The 22,056-nt window shown below is 33.6% G+C and overlaps 2 protein-coding genes across 3 annotated transcripts; one reads left to right on the forward strand and one right to left on the reverse strand.

Moving 5' to 3' along the window:
* The first annotated feature begins 843 nt into the window (after positions 1-843).
* LOC110736817 (glycerophosphodiester phosphodiesterase GDPD6-like) lies at positions 844-4,915 on the forward strand. Its single transcript, XM_021917135.1, has 8 exons — positions 844-988; positions 1,599-1,777; positions 2,324-2,507; positions 2,635-2,709; positions 2,798-2,907; positions 3,649-3,867; positions 3,954-4,109; positions 4,566-4,915. The coding sequence occupies exons 1-8, from the start codon at positions 976-978 to the stop codon at positions 4,806-4,808; spliced, it is 1,179 nt and encodes a 392-aa protein (XP_021772827.1). The 5' UTR covers positions 844-975; the 3' UTR covers positions 4,809-4,915.
* Positions 4,916-5,327: 412 nt separating this feature from the next.
* On the reverse strand, positions 5,328-11,371 carry LOC110736818. Of its 2 annotated transcripts, none has more exons than XM_021917136.1 (4): positions 11,035-11,371; positions 7,819-8,014; positions 5,785-5,864; positions 5,328-5,657 (listed from the first exon to the last, which is right to left on the reverse strand). In XM_021917136.1, exons 2-4 carry the CDS (start codon positions 7,957-7,959, stop codon positions 5,588-5,590), a joined length of 291 nt encoding a protein of 96 aa, XP_021772828.1. In that variant the 5' UTR covers positions 7,960-8,014; positions 11,035-11,371; the 3' UTR covers positions 5,328-5,587. The 2 variants fall into 2 exon arrangements, with proteins under 2 accessions (XP_021772828.1, XP_021772829.1); XM_021917137.1 differs by lacking the exon at positions 11,035-11,371 and adding an exon at positions 10,582-11,028.
* Between the last annotated feature and the right edge of the window lie 10,685 nt (positions 11,372-22,056).

A 22,056-nucleotide genomic window follows, 5' to 3' on the forward strand; every position in this document is an offset into this window, starting at 1 on the left:
TTATCCGATAATATAAAGGATCTTTGAAAAGTATTCTTATCCTCATTAGTTAAGCTTGAGTTACTTGACTTCTTGCACATACATAGGTGCAACCATATCCACAAAATTTTTGCAGAAGAATGGCGTTATAAAGTTGACTGACTTTCTATACCGAGTATATGGTTAAGTCAAGTCAATTTCCTTGGTCATGTTTCATGAGTCAATATACTTTTTTATCTACCTTTTCTTAAATATAGGATGGAACATGCCTCTTTTGTTATTGTGCTTTTTGACAATTGACTTTTAATAATCTGTCTCTCCTTTATTATTCCTTTCAAAATCAACACACAATACTTATAATTTTATAATGTTTGAAAATAGTTGTCTTATTTTCTATTTTCCAATATACAAAGTACTTCGTAGCCTCGTAGGACAAGTCGTTATAGAGAAGAAACCCATAAAACAAGTCAATGGTAGGAAAATGTACATGAAAACACCTAAGAAATTGTGGAGCATACAAATAAAAGTCAAATGGTAACCAAAAAAAAAAAAAAAAAAAAAAAAAAAAGGAGCAAAAATAAGATAAAGATTTTGAAGAGTAGTACTCCTTATATGAAGCAATACTTAATACTTATGTCTACAACTCATAATTTTTATAAACAGAATATTCTAAGTTTAGATTGAGTGATGCTTGGAATTCAGATATTAATCATTATTATCACCTTATTATATTATCTAAAAAAATAATTAAAAAAATAGTCCATTATTATTATCACATTATTAAGCTTATTATATTATTCCCCAAAAAATAAAATTTATATACGTAGTACTTTGAATTTATTTATAGATTCTGTTAAAAAAAATAAAATTATATATAGATAGTGGTCGTATTATATTTTGACTTGAATTTCTCAAAAAGTTTCTCTATAAATGCCATACCAACTTGAATAAGAGAGAGGAAAAAAAAAGAGAGAGAGATAAGGGGGCAATCATATCATGACTTCGCTCTGTAAGTAAAATTTTAATTACCCAAATTTTTTAATTGATTTTATTTTGTTGATTTTCAATTTATACGCATCAATCTTTTATTATATTTGGTGGGTTTTAGTTAATTATTGAATGTAATTTATCATCTCGTTTCCGGAGTTTTTGGATTTTAATTTGAATAAATAAGTATGTTGGGTATGAATTTCATTTGTTATAATTTATGTTTTTATTTTTTCGTGATACAATTACAGTTCAGACGGAGCAAGTAATAATTTTGGCAACAATTTATATATTTTCTATCATACATGTCAAATTGTGTGAAATTAACATAAATTGAATTGTAATATTTGCAGAAAGTTTTTCTGAACTTTGTATAATGGTTTTGATTATGATCAGTTTGTTATCTAATCAGTGACTTGTTGAATGTCGAAAACTGAAATCATTCATGTTCTTGATACTAAAAATATACCAACAAGTTCAATGAAAGCATCAAAAACAAAAGTTGTTTGATTTTCCTGAAATTTTCTGTTTTCACAAAAGATATGATGTTTATGAATTTTGTGAGTTGGCTAATAAATTCATGTTATTGTTGCTGATCCAAGACACTTAATGCATATATTTATAATATGCAGGTGTTGTCCCTTTTACTCTTTTGCTACTCTTTGTAAGCTGTAGTGCTCGGCCTTTATATCAGCTTCCAAGCAAAGAACATAAAGGTACCAAGCAGCCCTTGCAAACTTCACGTCCGTATAATGTTGCACATCGAGGTTCTAATGGAGAGTTTCCTGAAGAAACTTCTGCTGCATATCTGGTGTGTTTCGATTTTCTGTTTCAAGGAGAATTTCCTGTGCTTTTTTGTTGATATATTTAGTTTCTAGTCTAATGATATGGTGCTCGTTCATGTGCTATATGCTGATGATGATTAGCTTAGCCTCTAGTGTTCTTTCTGTTTCAAGCCATGCTGTTGATTGTTTTGTTGAATTACTTTGTTAACTATTGTATCTTTTGTCCATGAATCTTGCATCTAGTATCTTAATCGATTTGTTCTCTTGTCAGAGAAGATTACAACAGCAAGTCCATGAAACAACTGTTGTATAGGAAATACATCTGTTTGTGTGTATTCTGAGATCATACCTTGTTAAGTGCTGTTATTGCGAACCAGAATTGTGGCGAAATTTGTTTGCTGTGATATGATAATATCTTTTTTTATTTCATTTTTTTCCGATCCAAGGTAATCTTGTATGAATTCGAAGAGTTATTAGGTTTAAGTTCTCATGTCATAGATTACGGTGTGTGAATGTTTAGTTTACCGTATAACAAGAAAAAAGTGGGGATTAAAGGGTATTGTCCTTGGCAGAGAGCTATAGAAGAAGGTGCAGATTTCATCGAAACAGACATCATAGCCACAAAGGATGGTGTGCTTATATGTCATCATGATGTTTATCTTGATGTCACCACTAATATTGCTGACCACAAGGAGTTTGCTGATCGCAAAAGAACATATGAGGTTGAAGGAGGCAACATCCCTGGATTCTTCATTGGTATGATGTCTCTACCAGATTGGAGTCTTCTACCCATCATAAATTTCTTCTTTTTAATTTGCCGAAAATTGATGTCATCTTGCTTGTGATTAATTGTCTTTCTAAAAGAATATTTTTCCATGTTTAGTTGATTTTACTTGGAAAGAACTACAAACTTTGAGAACAAAGCAAAGATATCCGTTCAGGGATCAGCAATACAATGGTAAGTATGATTCCTGAAGTAGAGCTGTAATGAAAGCAAATGGTTTGTAAATTTAGAAGTTTTGTCATTGTATGCCTTTGCATTACAGGAAAATTTCCTATCATTACTTTTGAAGAGTACATATCTATTGCTCTTGATGCTCCTAGAATTGTTGGGATATATCCAGAGATGAAAAGCCCCGTGTTTATCAACGAGCATGTAAGTAAATTTACTTGTATGGACTCTGCATTTTCTACTGCCACAAATTTGTTTCCAATATGTTGACAAGCCTAGCAGTCACGAATACTAGAACTTTACATACGTATAATGGATGAACTGGAAAAACTTACCACCCAAGTCAGGCACCTTTCTGTGTGTCAACTGGCCAAGCTAAAATAGCTAATTTAAAATGAACCAGCCAAGCAGTTACGTCAAAATAGGTCCACAATATCTGTGCAGGTCTCTTCTTATTTCAGATCCATCTTTGAAGTGGTTCACATGGTGGTATATGTAGTTATGAAACCAACAGTTATATTTCTGACTGGAAAGACTTTTAGTTGTATATCTATATTCATGTACAGCTTCTAAGTACACTTCAACTTAGTGCTAGGATGCTGTTTATTGTGTTCATGTAGAAAAGGTTTTTTATCTTCTTTTTTTTTTTCACTTTGTTCATGTGTTGCTCGGATTCTTCATTTCGCCTCAAGTACTCATATCATATAAGTTAGCTGCGCCTGACAGAAGTACATAGTTCTGTTTTGCTATCTCTCTGCTTTCATGGGTTTCATAATATATTACATATGAAAATATCCAGTTAACCAAATATATGTTGCACGAGTACCCTATACTCCTAATTGGTCTTTGGAATGCACTAAGAAAAAATGATCATTTGGATTGCTTGTTATGTTTTTGTTCATACACAATAAGAGTAACGTCTTCTTGTGTATTTTTGTTTTTCAGGTGAAGTGGCCTAATGGCAAGATTTTTGAGGATGTCTTTGTGGAGACCCTGAAGAAGTATGGTTACAAAGGTTCATATTTGTCAAAAGATTGGCTAAAACAGCCTTGTTTTATCCAATCATTTGCTCCAAGTTCGATTGTGCATGTATCAAATCAAACAGATCTGCCCAAAATCTTCTTGATTGATGATGTAACTGTGTTAACTCAAGATACCAACCAGGTCATCTGCTACTGTCTTATTCCATTAGTAATTTTCCATCATTTACCATTTCTTGTATTGGTTCTAAATATGGAGCATTTGTGCAGACTTACTCGGAAATCACTTCAGATGCTTATTTAGACTACATCAAATCATATGTTGTTGGTATTGGACCTTGGAAAGATACATTGGTTCCAGTGGTAAATAATTATATCCAAGCACCTTCGGATCTAGTTGCCAGAGCACACGCTCGTGACTTGCAGGTATCTATACCAACGATATGTTGAATCAGTTATTGTTTGATTATAGATCAATTAGTCTTTTAGATTAGAGTGTAAACTAACCGGAATAAATTTTTAGTTGAGTTGAATTGAATTGTTGGAAACATTAGCCTCACAATGACACTGTATAATCTAATTCCCCTCAAAACGAAACTTTGAAGAACCTTAAAATGCTTCACTACAGATGGATAAGTACAGAGTATAAGTATTAAATTTACTACTCGCGATAGTATACAGTTAGTAATTTACACAAGTCAGTCATTTGGTGTAATCAAATCTAATTGTAGCGCTGAGAATTCTCACTAGTATACTCCTTTGTGAAATAGTGAGTTTTTGTTCTTTGGAAGATTATTACACATTTTGTTTTAGAATCTGCCCTTCACTGATATCACTTTGATTTGAAGGAATATTATTAATGAGTTGTTCACATGAATACAGGTACATCCTTATATCTACAGGAACGACAACCAATCTCTGCACTTCGACTTCCATCAAGATCCATACATCGAATATGATTTCTGGATAAACAAGATAGGAGTAGATGGCTTATTCACCGACTTCACTGGCAGCCTTCACAACTTCCAGGAATGGACCTCTCCTCTCTCCACTAGTGATAATATTGATGGCTACTCAGCATACTTGTTGCATAAGATTGCCAATATGTTGCAGAAGTATAAATGATTTTATTAACCATCCATTCTTTTGATGTCCACCAGTATACAATTAAAAAGATAGTTGTAATAGTTTCATAATGTTAAATTCTTCCACTATTGAGTTTTCATCGAAAATTTGTGTTGTGTTTGCAAAAATTTAGTAATCCGTATATGATTTTTGAAAAAAAAATAATAATTTAAAAAAAAAAGTAAATAAATATTTAATACTTCATACTTCGTTTATGATTTCTGTTCTATCGTGGGGTTTTGATACATTTGCTCAAATAGTCAAATTTCCTTCTATCTTCAAAGGGTACCCTATTAAGGTAAGTAGGTAACGTATTCGCAACAGTCAGTTGTGTACCATTCTATATATGTTGACACACACACACACACACAAACACAAACACAAACACACACACACACACACACACACACACACACACACACAAACACAAACACAAACACACACACACACACACACACACACACACACACACACACACACAGAGACAGAGGAGTATATACAACCCTGCACAGATTGTGCTAGCAACAGAATGAATCTGTGTACATGATATTATTAACGAGTGATCACAAGGCAAGTTGTGTAGATTAACAAGGTAACCCAAACCAAAATTTCAAAGAACAAACAAAAAGGAAATGATATGAAGTGGTATTTCTTCATTTATAACAAGGAGAGCAATCCTAGTGTATGATGCATATATGGTCATCATTCATAACACTCCGAGTTCAGATATCAGGGAAAACCCAAAATAATACCCCTTTTTGAGAAATTTACTAAAAATTTCACTCAAGTTGTACTTCTCTCCTTGGTGGATCTAGCTCCAAGTAGTAGAAAGGCTCTGTTGGCTCCTCCCTGCATTAAAATCAAGTGTCATGAGAACAGCTCAATTTACTTGAAGTCTTTGTGATAGAAACAAGGTAATCTCTTGAAGAACGTGATGGAACTATCTAATAATGCAAGTAAACAAGAGAAAACTTACCCAGGTTTTGAGCGCATGCATCGATAGAAAAGCTTGAAAGGGCCTGGAACAGTCTTGAATGGGTTTCCTTCAAAACAAGCCTACAGCAATCAAAGAATGGTTTGCTAAACAGTGCCAGGGCAAAAATTCGTACTTCGTTTTGCTCAAATTGAGCTTCCCAACATGAAAGATAATCACTTTAGGCATCATGAGGATCAGAAGATCTCCAGTATCCAGAGCTTCTCGAAATCCACTGAAAAATTGTCAGAGTCTGTCATTCTAACTATTTCCCTCCACTTAAATCTACCAAGGAGATAGAAGTTATCACTTGAGCAGTCAAGGGTTATATATAGCCAAGGGAGGTAGTTCTATCATGGGAGAGTAAGCAGACACCCACAACCTCAACAATCTACCAAATCACCATTTTATCAGTTAAAATATCTTTGAGACACTGCTATTGAATTCATTTCCATATGCACTAAACTAGTAAATGCTTCAAATTACTTTGTATGATTTAGCAAAGACTTGGTATTCAAAATGGAGCTCCTAAACAGATATACTCCGTATGTTCAGTTGTTCACTCATCATGAGTAAGAAAATTTAAGAAACCAGGCAAGTGCTACCAAAAGTAATTTAGGTAACTTAAGTTAGAAGCATGAGAAATTGAGTATAACTCAAGATAGCGCAGTTTTGACAGATGAGTTGAAAATAATGGCGGCTCCACTTATGGGATTTACAAAGCAATGCATGCAACCAGGTTTAACTTAAATTACAGCTTTGCAAATTAGGCTTACAGTGACATTTACTGTAAGAAAAAGCTCCTATCATTAACAAAAAAAGAAAAAAAAAAAGGTTTAACCTGTGCAGTTGCACCCAATATAAAACCAATGTATACTTCAGTTATTTCTGGAATTAGTTTTCAAGCATAACGAGTTCAAACCCCCATCAATTTTTAGTCTTTGGATCAGCAAATGTTTTTAAACCTTAAGGAGCTATTTACCATGGATGCAGCTAGCTGAAAAGACACTAAGGAGTTCAACTCCTAAATCTGAAGCAAAAAAATCTATCCTTGTGTAATCTGGAAAAAATATTGGGATCACATTTTTAACGTCGCCAGCTATATCCAGATGAGCTTTCTATTAAAATCCACAAGAAAGCACATTCACAATGCTACTCAGTACCTTATATTTCCACGATCACACCTTCGAATATATACAGATTTCCATTTCCTTCCACTCATTAAACCTCCCCATATAACCACAGCAACACCCATAACTAACAACATGCCCAAATATGCCATCCCATTTATCATTCATCAGTTCACTTCCCACAACTCCGCCAGTGGGTTTCCCGCTGCCAATCCCAAGCCTAAATAAAGGAGGGTTACGGTAGGCCAATGACAGCGGTGTAAAACTGTCACATCGCTTGACATGAGCAACTATGATTGAGAGTAGTACTAGGGTGGGTGACCTCCTGGGATGTCCTCATGTTGGTTCATGTAGCCGACTCCACTTATGGGATTAAGGCGTTCAAGCATAAAGAAGTTTCACTTCCTACAAACTAAGAAATCGGCACATCAGTTTTCGAGGGGCTAAGCACTTCCTAGCAACATACCCTAGAGACTTAGACAAAAAACATATGTGGAGAGGTATATAGAACTATGCCCATATAATTAGTAACTATGGTTCACCTCAAAATCAAAATTTCCTCTGCATTTGATCAGGAAATCAGACAATAGTCACTACTTGTATATTAATATACTAACACTAGCACAATAAACCCAGAATCATTCTGAAATTTACTCCAAATTGAGTAAATCAAATAAATCTTATACAAACAGAACCCTAATTTGTTATTCCACCTGCAATTTTACTTGGATTCCCGAGAATCTAGCATAATGAGAAGCTTGAATAGCTAGCTAAATTAGTAAGTTGCAGAGCAGTATTGATTCCATGATGAAAAAGGGGTAATTTGCAATAAAGAAAGCAAGAATTAGGGTTTTAGGAAAAGGGGGAAGAGAAGGCAAGAATGTAAGAGAGAGAGAAAGAGAAAGACCTGAATTACATCTTCGGCTCGGTCGTTGCAGCGGTGGGGCTTGGGTTGGCGGTGATCGCCCTCTGAAACGCCCCATGGACTCTCCCGCCGTCGCACCGGCGCCGGTGACGATGATGGCACCGGTGATTCACTTGTACTCATTGCAGTATTCTCTTCTTTGAACAAGGGAAGGTAGGAAACACAAATGGACACTGGACTGTAGGTAAGGAAAATAGGTAGCAAATTATTAAAAAAAAAAAAAATGTGTGCGGCTAGGGAAAAAAACAAAGTAATCCCTATAACATTAACTAAAGGGGTGTTTGGTTCATTATATTGGAATTGATTGGTATGGAATCTCATATTAGAGAGATATGGATTCTTAAACCCATACTAGTAAAATTGTTTGGTTTTAATGTTGGAATGGATTATTTACTTCATTAATAGAATGAAATGTGAATCTTAGGGGGAGAGGTGGGTATGAGATTCCATAGGTATGGGGTGGAGTTAGAATCCTTGGGTATGAGATTCCATTACTAAAAAGCTCAACCAAATACAAAAATAGATGGAATGGATTTTAACTCCATTCCAACCCATTCTAAATAATCCAACCAAACGACCCCTTAAGTAACTCCTATAACACCAACAAAGTAACTCCTGTAACACTGACCGGATAACCCCTATAACACTAATTGAGTAACCCTTATAACACTAATTGAGTAACCCCCATGATGATTGGCCACACGGTGTGGACAATCACATACGAAAGTTATCCAAGTTTCATTTAAAGATAAATTTCGGTATGTGATTAGGGGATTTATCTCGCCACGTGGACCAATCTAGATCCTCCAAACAACCAGAGTCCGCTACGTGTCACTCAGAGAAGAGTCTAAAGTGGACCATTTAGAGAACGACACGTGGCAAATAGATTGCCAACTAGGAAAGGCAGCCTTCAACGGCCCAAACTCCTAGGCAGCCCAAACAGTTCTAGGTTTCTGTAACCTAGGACTGGGCACACACTTCGAGACCCTATAAAAGGGAGATGTTTCCCCCTCGGAAACACAATACACAAAACCTGAGCAATCCTTAATTGCTACCCTACTCTACAAAGAAGTAATTCAGGCATCCCAAAGAATATCACAAGACAAAGTAATCCCAAAATACCCTACGAAATTCCAGAAAACATCTGACAAGTCTCAGTCTCTTCAAATGAAATGTTCTTTTATTTTATTTTCATAACAATTTTGGAACAATCTGGTGCTAAAGACTTGGAATGTAAATGTGACGATAGAAATTAGAAAAACTATAGGATAACTACAGAAAGAGACAATACTTGATTAGAATGAGATTTTGGCAACTTGCACTAAAGGTTTCCAAAAATAATTGAGTGAGAATAGCTAGAATAATACATCAATAAAAAAAAGTTTGCCAGAGGTGATAGGTTAGAGCAAATTCAGGATATACTCTCATTTTCATGGATATGGGCAAAGAGGTTCAACAGCAACACTCATCCATAGCTCAATCACATGTAACTGAAAGTAGTTTGGGTTGTGTAATTGTGTTTGTACCTTTGTAGGCAGACAAAGGAGACAGTGTCTAGGAAATATAAAGGACACACCTTGAACAGGGAAAGTCCTTTAATATATGTAAATAAATAAATTTTATTTAGGAAAAAAAAATAAATAAATAAAAGTGTAAGTCACCCAGTCATTTTCCTATAGATACACACTGACTTGATATCAGATTGCCCTTTTTGCTCGCTTTTGGATAGTTGATATATACAAGTACTCTTCCTAATTCCTATCATAAACCTTTCCCCCGATCCCAGATAACACATACATACACACATTTTATCGATAGATGGTCTTGCCAAACCTAAGAATAATCATTAGCTAAAAAAGGCAGATTGTGAAGGCTACAATCATAAGCAGTCACATGCTGCAAAAATGGCAGTGAAGTCTTTTTCAGGCTTGAGCAACAAAATGAAGTAACCCTTGTTCACAAACAAAAATCGCCACAACTTCAATTTAAACGAAACCAAATCTTCCTCTCAAGGTTCAATTCAAAAGGTTAAAAGAGGTAGAGAGAAAGGTCAGATGGGGTGTGATAAATCACCAAGAAAACATAGACAACCAACCAGAATCATACACATATGAATGAGCAAAATTTAATCAGATAATTCTAGAAACACATTATTGATGCAAAATTGGCGAGCAAGCTCATATATTTATGGAAATAATGGGAAGAACTTGACAAAGAAACTAGAATATGAGACTATATTACTGGCTATACATTGAATCAGATTGATTACTACGAGCATAAAGCCGAAACCCGAAATCAAACAAAACTGCAAGTTTCTAAGCATAAAGAACAAAAATTGTAAATTAAAAACCGATTTAAGACTTCTGAATTGACGTGAGAGCTCTAATATCCAGACCAATAACTTATAAGAAGTACAAGAAGTCAAAAACCTAAACAATGAGCCTTAATTGCAAGCTCAACAATCTGCAGGTCAATGATACAAACATAAACCTCGAATATTTACAGTATCCAAGAAAATCAGCACCATTATAAATACAAATCTATAAAATCATAAAAACCCAACAACAATATACACTCAAAATTAACAAAAAAGCTCATAAACCCAGATCAATTTCCTATAATATGTCTAAAATGAACAACATTAATCAAACACCCAGATGAACAATTGAAGGAAAAAATTAGAATCTCTAAACAAAAAGTCAAAAAATGAAGCAAAATTAATCAATTGATTTGCAATAATAGTACCTTTTGTAATGGATTTGGGTGGGGCTGAATTTGATCTTTTTTTTTTTTTTTTGCCCTTTTGCAAGAGCTATGTTTTAGTTAGTTTCTTTAAGTAGGGATTTTTCTATGTTCATGGGATTTTTAGCTTCTATGTAAATTTTAAATGAGCCTTGTAATCCTTTACAAATCCTCTTGCTCTATGCAATTTAATTTTTTGCTTTAAAATTAAGGAAATATTAAGAGGAATAATTCCAACAATAAGAGGTCTTCTTCAATTATTGTTTAACCCAACATAATTCCAATCACAATTAGACAATTTCAACAATATTCACAAATTCCAATTAGACAATTTTGAGTATTAGACAATCGACAGCAATGAAATTGAAATTATGAAAGACAGTATTGAGCATTCACAATCACAGCAAGCCAGCAAGGCAGAAATAGGCATTAAAGATTTAAAGGAAACCGACTAACCGGAAAGGCAAGCTCGCCAGACAATCGACAGCTGGGCAACTCACTAAACCGAGGCGTAAATACCGCGTAATGGCGTATGCGGTATGGTGAAGGACTGAACTCACTAAAGCGTCACGGAGACACAGATTGATTTAGTGAATGACTGAAGGTGGCCGCTCATTCGGTGAAGGACGACTAAAGGCGGAATGCATCACGCTCTCACGGAGTCATGGACCCATAATCCCATATACAATATGAGGTTAAAAAATCCATTGGGCTACACCTTTACATCCTGACATTCACTACACAAATTCATTTTAACCGTTTTACAATTTTTGTTTTTTTTTTTTTTTTTTAAAATATCAATTTATTTTCAAAAAATCAATGGTTCATTGAACTCACTTGAACCTACATTGGATCCGCCCCTGGCAAGAACAATTGTTTTTATGCCCGAATTTGGATAGTTTAGTGATTTTCTGATTTTCGTCTTTCTTTGCGAGTTTTTTTTTTTTTTGGTACTAAATGAAGAAACTATGCTAATTGAGTTTTTAAATTTGTGATTTTGATTGATTGTATTCCAAATCAAGTGTAAATTTTGATTTTTATGCTATAATGCTATAGATGAGCTGGCTAAAGTATCTCATTAATACAAACTAGTGTTGTGCTCGGGCTATGTCCGAATAAATTATTGAATTTTAAGATAAATTTGTCTCAAGTGTTACAAATCATATTTTGACTTGCTATTTTAAGATAAAGTATCTCATTTTTGACTTCCTGTTGAAAGGTTTGAAACTAGTTTAGGGAGCTAAAGCATGATGTGAAGCACCTTAAGGAAACTAGTCATCAAGATGCCACCTCCTCAACACACCTAGATTTTATTTGGAGTAGAGCAAGTCCCAAAGACAATAATGTTAATAAGATTTTATTCTAAGTTACAATTCAATAATCATTGTTCAGAACTTTATCCTTTTTCTAGCAAACATCTACAAATGTATTTAACACGACAAAGTTGTCAATCAATATAGTTGATAATTTTCATACACCTTTTTTCTTACTAAACTCTGTAATTTACACACTTTTCTTCTTACTAAAGTTGTAATTCATGTCACATTTCTTCTTACTTTAAATGTTGTAAATCGTGTTACGCCTATAAATTAAAGGCAACTAAACTCTGTAGTTCATGCATGTTTCTTCTTACTTTAAACTTTATAATATACGTTAAACCTGTACAAGATAATAAACTCCATATTTCAGACACATTTCCTCTTTACTTTCAACATTGTAAAACACATTACGTTTGTAAAGTCAATTAAACTCCGTAATTCATGCACGTTTTCTTTTTAACTTTAAACATTATAAAACATGTTATGCCTGTAAAGTCAACTAAACAACAACCATTTATATTAATCTAAGATACTTTAGCTTGCTCATCTATAGCATTTTTGCATTAAGATCAAAATCTACACTTGATTTTATAGGAGCGGTAGTATTTTTTATTTTTTTTATTTTTATTTTTTACAAATATAATTATAGTTGATCATTCATTTATGGGTAGATAATTGACCAATTTCACAACAATTTTTCACTTCCTGGTAAATATATTTATTTATTTTATAAGACTATAACGATTAATTTTATATATATATATATATATATTGCTAACATGTTTTATTTATCCACTTTTATTAGATGGAAGAGATATGGGTGTGAACGAAGTAGGTGATTCTATTGAAGTAGAAGATAAATAGTATAGATGTTTTTATTATTTTTTAATATTTCTTTTTTAAAAAAAAAAAACTAATAGTTATTTAGGATTTAAATTATTCAAAAAATAAAAAAAAAATTATCTTTTCACATTAAAGATTTTAACCTAATATGTAATCGATAAAATATCATATTTACAAAAAATTTTCATATTTACAATTTATTCATATTATTAAATTCAGTTGTCATATAACTAACAACAACAAATAAAATACAAAACAACAATAAATAACGTTGCATAATAAATTACATTTAAAATAAAATTATACTTTTGTAATAGGCAATAACACTTTAATTAAGTTAATATGTGTTTTTTTCGTCTAAAATTATTAAATAGTAAAATAAATCAAATAATTATATATATATATATATATATATATATATATATATATATAAACTTAGAGTCTATAGGAAAATATATTTTCTTGAGATTTATGTATGAAAAAAACCGTGCATCGCACGGGCTTTCATTTAGTATTATAATTAATTCGTGAGAGTGAGGGTAACTCAAGTGGTTAGAGCTCCTCTCTTGATTCCAGATGATCCTGGGATCGATTCTCATCACCCGCCCATGTGGCTCTCTAAACATCAAAAAAAAAAAATATAATAAATAATTCGTAGTATTTATGAGGATATAACAATAATCAACCAACCAACCATGTATCAAGATGTGGCAATATTATAGACAATCCAAGTTTGGCAAAAAAATGTACTAATCGTTTGTAGACTTGTAGTTGATGATTAAGACATTAATTACTAGGAGAACATATGCTATGACATACGTGTTTATCCAGCCTAAAGTCACAAGTCGATGTACAGGAATATATTCTCCAATATCTAATGGATTACTAGGTAAAATTGAAGCCAAAGAGTTCTAGAGAAAATAAGATGCTTAAATTGACAATTGGTCCAAAGTAGCAACAAAAGTTTACAACTTGAGTAAGCTTTAGTAGCCCTTCGAGAGTGAATTGGCCATGAAAGGAAGAATAAGGAGCCGTCAAAATTCTTTCAATCCGAATTTAGAATCCCTTTATGGATTATTTTTAAGTTTATTATGTTGTACTTTGATCCCATTATTGAAAAAACTCTATCTTATTCCAAGATTTTTTTTCTTGGCCCGTTGCATGGCTGCTTGGACACGTGACACAATAATGATGCATTGATAATTTGATATATTATAAATACTCCGTATTAAGATTAAGTAGCATTTTGGCCCGTTCGATGCACGGGTTATTTGATATAAAATATGAAGTAATTGTCTCATAATCATTGAGGTGAATAAAGCTCACTGTTAAAACTTTAAAGAAAGAGAGAGCGAGGGTGGAACTGTGGAAAAAGATCAAGGAATTTAGTTAGTTAGGTACATATACATGAATATTGCTGGATATAAAATGACATATTGATTTAAGTTATATTTCAAGCTTAGGAGATGAAAAGAGTATTTTTATTGTATTTCATATGTGTATTAATGTAAACTAATTAGTTCAACTTTATTTTAATATGGTGGGAATGAAACACTTCATTTTCTTACTTAAATTTGTAAGTTATAGAATGCATAAAGACTTTAACATTTTATTTTAAGTTTGATATTAAAAAGGGTTTGTAAAAAAGAAAGATTAAAAGAGGTGACATATGACATATGACATATGATATATGAGTGATTTGTGGTGCCATGTGGCATAGAAGTGATTTGTAGTTTGTGTTTTTAAATATTAGTATAGATTTGGTGATGTATGAAAATATCTATATCTATATAGAATAAAATTAATAATATACTTTTCCTATTTCACAAATATTGCAACAACTATCATTATAGAAAGTATCATAAATATTGTAACGTTTTCCTTTGGAAAAATTGTCATGATTAATCCCAATTTTGCCTCATCCGCCCAAATTAATCCCAACTTTGGATTATTTTTTATTAATCCGAACTTTATACTCTTTCCGCTCATAACACTCCCAAGTGACGGCTGACCTGTTGAGTAGGTATTTTTTTTAATATACACATGTCAACATGTGATTGATAAAAAAAAAAAAAGAAAAAAAAAGATAAAAAAAAACCCAATAACCCAGCCACCCACGACCAGCCCAACCCCCTTCCCCTCCCCGGTGCCGGCGCTGCAGCCATCACCAATCAGCACCAATTTACAGCAACAATTACACCCTGCAACACCAATCCGCAACCACCATCTTCAGCCACCGAGACACCAACATGCACCAGGTCGCAGCTCCCCTGCTCCCTGAATTCGCCATCTCCATCCTCCACAACAACCCAATAACAACGCATCCTCGTAACAACCAGATAAGCCACCGCAACAACACAGCAACCACTTGCGACACTCTAGCTGCCACCAATTCCACCAACATGCTGACACGTGTCTTGTAACCTGTAATATTAGGTTGGATGACCGGTTGGGAGTGTTATGGGCGGACGAGGTATAAAGTTCGGATTAGTAAAAAATAATTGAAAGTTGGGATTAATATTGACGGACGGAGCAAAGTTGGGATTAATCATAGCAATTTTTACTTTCCCTTTTTACACATGTTTTTTTTTTTCTCTCCCTCCTCATCACATAGGTACCTATGTTTAATCCTCTGTATCTCTCCTCTCTTCATAAAATATGTGTTCCCATCCCATGTTGTAATATATATTAGGGAAACGGAAGAAGTATATGAAGCTCTTACGCCTACACCATTACATCATTGGATGATGGCCACATGTCGTCTTCAAACAGTCAAACATGTAATGTACAAGAGTGTTGATTTAGGTAATCTTAGGAGCATATAAAGAATTTGTAAAAAGTAAGGGAGCGAGTAGTTCAAATCAAGATAAATAGATATTAGGAACTTCATAATAATTGTTTCATTTTCTCGAATCTAAAATATTAGCATATCTTATTTATACTTTTGTAAGAATCAAGCAAGTCTAGCGAGCCTAGTCCATGGAATAATCTTCACCTACTACTATAAAAGGAGTAAAGGCTCTAAACTTTGGTATATCTTGGCACTTTGTAAGAAAACACACACAAATTAAAGATCTAAAGAGTTAGAGTTATTAGTTAGGAATGCCAGCACCGGCGAGCCAAGGAAGAAAGGGGCACGGGCTGTGGAGGCCACGAACTTTGCCGCAAGACGGACCTCGTGATGGACAAGGCAAGTACATTAACCATGTTCATAATGTTACGGTTGCTTGCCTCTACAAGGGTGGTCAGACCATGTGTAGCCAGGTGATCACTATCGATCCTAACCAGCATCAAATTCTTAAGGTTGCATAGATAGTATGGAGCACATATTACTAGCTTTTTTCTTTTCTTTTTTTTTTTTTTTTTTTTTATGTTTTTGAGGGACATATCACTAGTTCTATGTATGTAATGTGTTGCCTTTTTTTTTTTTTTTTCCCTACCTTAGCAAACCAGCTTATGAATACGTCTAGGTATATGGTACCTACAAAAAATTGCAGTAATCAAAAGTGAAGCATGATGTAAATCATTAGGGAACTTTCTATTGTTGTACGTTTCTGTAAATTTTGTAAAAATGTACGTTACGTGTAATTATATATGTACGTTGAATTGAGACTAATGATGATGAAGAGCTTAGTTTGCTAAGATTCACTAGGGCACATACATTTATTCCCACTGCGGTTCCAGGTTATTCGCAAGAAAGTAGGTGTGGCAGACATTGCAGATAAATTAAGGGAAATTCGCTTGCGTTGGTTTGGGCATGTAAGACGGAGACCCGAAGATACAACGGTGCGAAGCGTGGAAGAGTGGGACCATGGAGGGGTTAAACGAGGGAGAGAGAGACCGAAAATGACTTGGTTGGAAGGAGTTAGGAAGGATATGAAGTGTATGGATTTGCATGAGGATGAAGCATTGGATCGTAAGGGATAGAGGAGGAAGATTTATGTCGATGACTACACGGAATAATCAAATTTGGTTCATGTTTAGCCGACCCCACTTATGGGATTAAGGCTACGATTGATTGATTGATTGATGTTTCAGGTCCTTGGTGGAGAACATGGCCATGATGAAGATCGGGGATCCTCAACTAAAAGATAATCAATAGAAGAATCATAGAGATGATATATCCCTATATGTAACACCTTGATAATTCTCTATTGTATAAGATACTTAATTAGTTTGTAGAGTGACATCATAAAATTGAGAACCAATAGGGCATTGACGTCATATCAACTAATTCTATTGATCGGATATTATTAAGACATCTATCAAAATATGATAGCAAAAGACTTTAATTAATTTAAACTTTATACTTATAACTTAGTTTGAAACCAATTAAATTAAATAAACTTACAACTTTGTTTAAAAAAAAAAAAAAACTTACAACTTAGAACCATTTAAGGCCTCATCATTAAATAATCCAAGAAAAGTAGTTCGACAACATTGTTCAAATAAAACTAACATAACACTTAGCTTATTCATATAAGCAAGATATATAATCTCAACACTCAACACTACTAGAAATAGGCCGATTTTCGACGGACACGTATTTCCGTCGGAAAAATCAGAAATTCCGACGGATTTTTATTCTGTTGGAATTAAAATCCGTCAGAATATTCCGTCGAAATATAATATTACAAAAAAAAACCCTAGACGGCCCTGTTCCCCTACTTCATTTCATTTTCTCTTTCTCTTTCTCTAGCCGTCACAAATTCTCTCTCCTCCTCCCTTCTTTCTTCTATTTCCTCTTCTCTCTTTGATCTTCTTCTCCTTCTCTTGACCTCCTTCATCTTTCTCGATCTTCTTCTCATTCTCCTCTTTGTTCTCCTTCTCTCTCCTCTTCTTCTTCTGGTTCTCCTCTTCTTCTTCTCACCTGTTTTTTCTCTCCTCTCCTTTCCCAGACATGGTGTTGCTGTTTCTTCTTCGTCCTCTTCTATCTCCTTCTTCTCGTTCTCCTCTCCGCAACAACACCAACGCAGGCAGTGGTTAAAATTAACATCAACATCAACGGCGCAATTAAACTCAAGGTTTTCATGGTCGAATTTGACCTTGTAAACTCAATTTCGACGTTTTGTTTGGTCAAATCAAGGTATGTATCTCTCTTTTTTTTTTTAATTAAATTGTTGTTTTTTTCAGTTTTTTTTTTTTTTTTTTTTTTTTTTGAAAATTTATGCTGGTGGTGGTGGATGTTGGAGTTCGGATTATGGTGGTTGGGTTGGCGAGGTTGTGGTCGGATTTTGTTCATGTTTTTTTGGGTTGCGGTGTCGTGGTGGTAGAGTGGGTAGGTGGGGTGTTTTTGGGGGGCTAAAGGGAGGGAGGTTAGTTAGGGTTTAAGTCGGGCCGGAGGTTTGGTGGTTCGGCGGTAGTTTGGTGGTGGGGGCTTAGGGTTAGGGTTAGTAAGGGGCTGCTGGTGGTGGGGGCTTTGGGTTAGGATTTGGTGGTTCGGCGGTGGTTTAGTGGTGGGGCCTGCTAGCTGGTAGGGGTTAGTGTGTTTACGGGTTTGGTCTGGTTGTGGGTGGCGTTAAGCGTCTGAAGGGGTGGTGGTACGGGTTAGGTGGGCTGGTAGGGGTGGTGTGGGGCGTTTTTTTTTTATTTTTTAATAGCAGTTTCCGACGGACTTTACGGTGCCGGAAAATCTCTTCTGACGAAAAAATTCCGTCGGAAATTCCGTTGGAAAAACTGTTCCGACGGAAATTTCATCGGAAAAGGTCGTTTTTCCTACAAAAGGGTTTTCGACAACCGGTTCCGACGGAAATTCCGCCGGAAACTAAATTCAGGGTGATTTGAAATGTCCTGTTTTCTGGTAGTGCAAGTAATTCCCATGTCATCCCTTGACACACATCATCATAGAATCATCTGATCGAACTAATTGACAACACTTGCTCCGCATAAACAAAAGTGCAAATTGGATCACCACAGTGCCATTGAAGAAAAAAACATGACAAAACAAATAAACACAACAAGTCAACAAATATTGAGTATGTATCAATAACTTAATACTAAAACAGACATCGGGAGTGACACGTGTCACATCTTGGTGCTGTTTTTTCCATCCAAAACTCCCCTTCCTTTTTAACCTTTTTTTTTTGTTAATATTTGATTCTATAATAATGTCATTCCATATATTTAATATTTTTATGACAAATATATTTCTTTTTACTTTTCATAATATTTCTATACACATTTACCTAAAATAAGTATTCCAGCTACTTTTTAGTTATCTTTTAAATGGAGTATTATTAATTTTTGCCAAAAAAGTAATAATACATTGGTTCATATAATTAATGTTACAAAAATTACTTTAAAACATCAATTAATTTTTATTTTTCAGATACCTGTAGCTAATATTTTATTTCAATTTCAATTTAACTATATATTCAAATTAATTACAATTTTGTTTCTGAAATTTAACTACTACATATATATTATCACAAATTAAGGATTTATAGAGTATAGTATAGCTATAAAATAAATGTTGTGTTTGACGATTATAATATATGTCTAATTCTAGAGAAAGGTAAAATATCAATCAATTTTTTTGTAAATTATGTAATTAAAAAAATCAATATCTTAGTAAAAGCAAAAAAAATATTATCTTTTGCTGAGACACTTGATTGAGATGATAAATTTATTACATTCGACATTCATAAATAATCTGCATACTGAAAGACATGCTAAACGTAGTGACAATGTACATCTCCTTTTGTAATTTTTTTGTAAAAAAGAATATATATCTATTATCTACAATAAAACTTTTAGGACAATAAACAAATATGATTAAATTACGGAGTACAATTATTGGATAGCTTAAAACACATTTTTTTATAACAACAAAGAATGACGATATCATATATGTACAGCTCAATCCATAAATAGAAAATGTAAATAATATAGATTAATTGCCCAATTATTGATTGTTCTTGCCTTTAATGATCAAAGTAGTATTTTGTGTGTGTGTGCGTGTATTATTTCCATTGAAATATTTTTTATTTAGATATATAAGTTGATATATTATTTTGTGTGTGCGCGTGTGCGTGTGTGCGGTGTGCACTTTTGCTAGTGTATGTGTGTGTGTGCGCGCGCGCGCGCATGCATGTTATGCACTTTGCCTAGCTAAGAGTGTTATTAGAGATTTTAGTATGTTGTTTGATTAATTTTTGATATTTATTAAAAAGACATTTTTAAATAAGTATTTAGTAATATGGTCACTAGACCTGATCAAACCAAACTCGCCTAAAAAAATTCTCGGGATTGGGTAGCCCAAAATATCCATTTTTGTTTAATTTTTTTGCTTTAATTTGCCTATTAATATAGCTTATGATAATATAATTTCTTATATTTGATGTGTATGTTTAATCAAATTTTATTTGTTGGATATAATTAATTTTCTTAAAAAAATTAGACTTACCGTGCATGGCACGGACCTTAAGCTAGTGTATACTAATTAAAAGATCTTAAATTAATTAATTAAAAGTAAACTTTAATAAATACCAAGATAGGATGAATTAAAGTAAACTTCAATAAATAAAACCCTTACTATAAGTCTAATTCATTTTAAAACAATAAACTTGATTGATTAATTAAAACTTAATCCCTTTGTTCCTTTTTGTTTTTGACGTTTGGAATTATGCGCGGTTATTAAGAAATTGTATAAAGTTGAGGTATATTAGCATAAAATCAATGATTGATAGTACAATTTTAGTTTAAAAAAGAATATTATATTGTACATGTGGGGTTACAAAAGTAGGAAGAAAGTAGAAGAGATAGGAGAGATATAATATTAATAATGAGTATTGGAAAACCATTAAAATAAGATAAAAAGTACAATCGCACAAAGAAAATTAAAGTAGGGACAACTAAAGGTGTGCATCATACCGGGCCGTGCCACCGTGCTGGAGGAGGCGTGTCGTGCCGTGCCACCCAAATTTGCAGGCCAGCCCACAGCACGGCACGGCCCACGTGCCGAGCGGGCTCGTGTCGAGCTGGCCTGCGTGCTTATTCTGTTTTTTTTATATATAATGTATATAAGTCTATAACTTTATACTATTATTTTTCTAAAATAAATTAAGTTTAATATTTTTCTTTTATTATTTATTATATTTAATATTGATATTTATATTTAGTTTATACTATTACTTTATAGTTTAATGTTTATAATTTATTAAATTTATTTTTGTATTGTTAATTATTAAATATTATAATTATTTTTATGTGAAATTAATTTACAAATTATAACAATATAACTTAACGGGAAAAAAGACAAATTGGAATTTGGATGTGAATAATGCATACTTCATATTATTATAACTTGAAAAAATTGTACAATGATAATAATAATGATAAAAATCGTATAAGGATATTAAACAAAAATTGGATAATGATGAAAATTGTACAATGATAATAATGATTAAAATCGTACAATATACAAAAATTGTCTATTCTTATTCATTTTCTTCTTCTTGTTCATCTTCTTGTTCAAGGTCATCGGCTAGTTGAATAGATTGGGAACTAGCCGAACCCGAACGGCTCGAGGCGAATGTTTCGGCTTCGTAGTTGTTGTCCTCGTAAGAACGGTCCCGTGTGCGATTTTCAAAATCCAACCAATCCTTGAAGCACACGCACATTTCAAGTGTTTCAGGTTTTAGACTTGTTCTTCTATCATCTAAAACCCTCCCGGATGCGCTGAAAGCTAGTTCGGAGGCAACGGAGGAGACTTGGATACCAAGAATGTCTCGTGCCATTGCCGCCAAAGTTGGACACTTCGTGCTTTGTTGTTTCCACCATGCAAGGAGGTCGAGGTTGTTTATCTCATCGTCATCCATGCCCTTGGTGAAGTCGTAACTTAGGTACATTTGCAACTCCGAGACATCGTTTTGCGTTCTCCTTATTGATGAATCACCTAAAAACCTTGAAATCAAGTTAGTAGCTTGTGAAAATAAATGTTTGGCTTTCTTACTTACGTTTTTGGATGGTTGGGATGGGCCTGAGCGAGGAACGGTGCCATATTTGGTTTCATAGACTCTATATAAAGTAAAAAATTGATCCGTCACATTACTCTTATACGTTTCTACATAATCGTCAAGAATCATGCATTGAAAATAAATGTCAACTAACATAAATGTATTTTCATACTTTTGCCTAGGATCTAATATGGAAGCAAAAATATAAATCAAAGGAATTTCACTATAATATTTACGCCACTTTGTTTTAATTGCTGGAAGATACTGATCATAATCACTTTGGTTGCGATGATCAGCGAAAAGTTGGGCGAGTAAACATGCATTTGAAAGAAAGTTTTGAGCACAAGGATTATAAACAG

The sequence above is a fragment of the Chenopodium quinoa genome, unplaced genomic scaffold (genome assembly GCF_001683475.1).
Source record: "Chenopodium quinoa cultivar QQ74 unplaced genomic scaffold, ASM168347v1, whole genome shotgun sequence".
Classification (NCBI taxonomy): Eukaryota; Viridiplantae; Streptophyta; class Magnoliopsida; order Caryophyllales; family Amaranthaceae; genus Chenopodium; species Chenopodium quinoa.

Excerpts from the sequence above, each read along its gene's own strand:
- LOC110736817 (XM_021917135.1), top strand. Across the intron at positions 1,778-2,323 it reads AAACTTCTGCTGCATATCTG|AGAGCTATAGAAGAAGGTGC; the intron begins GTGTGTTTCGAT and ends TGTCCTTGGCAG. Across the intron at positions 3,868-3,953 it reads TAACTCAAGATACCAACCAG|ACTTACTCGGAAATCACTTC; the intron begins GTCATCTGCTAC and ends GCATTTGTGCAG.
- LOC110736818 (XM_021917136.1), bottom strand. The coding sequence starts at position 7,959 with ATGAGTACAAGTGAATCACCGGTGCCATCATCGTCACCGGCGCCGGTG. Across the intron at positions 5,865-7,818 it reads GAGCCGAAGATGTAATTCAG|GCTTGTTTTGAAGGAAACCC; the intron begins GTCTTTCTCTTT and ends TGATTGCTGTAG. Across the intron at positions 5,658-5,784 it reads TGCATGCGCTCAAAACCTGG|GGAGGAGCCAACAGAGCCTT; the intron begins GTAAGTTTTCTC and ends ATTTTAATGCAG.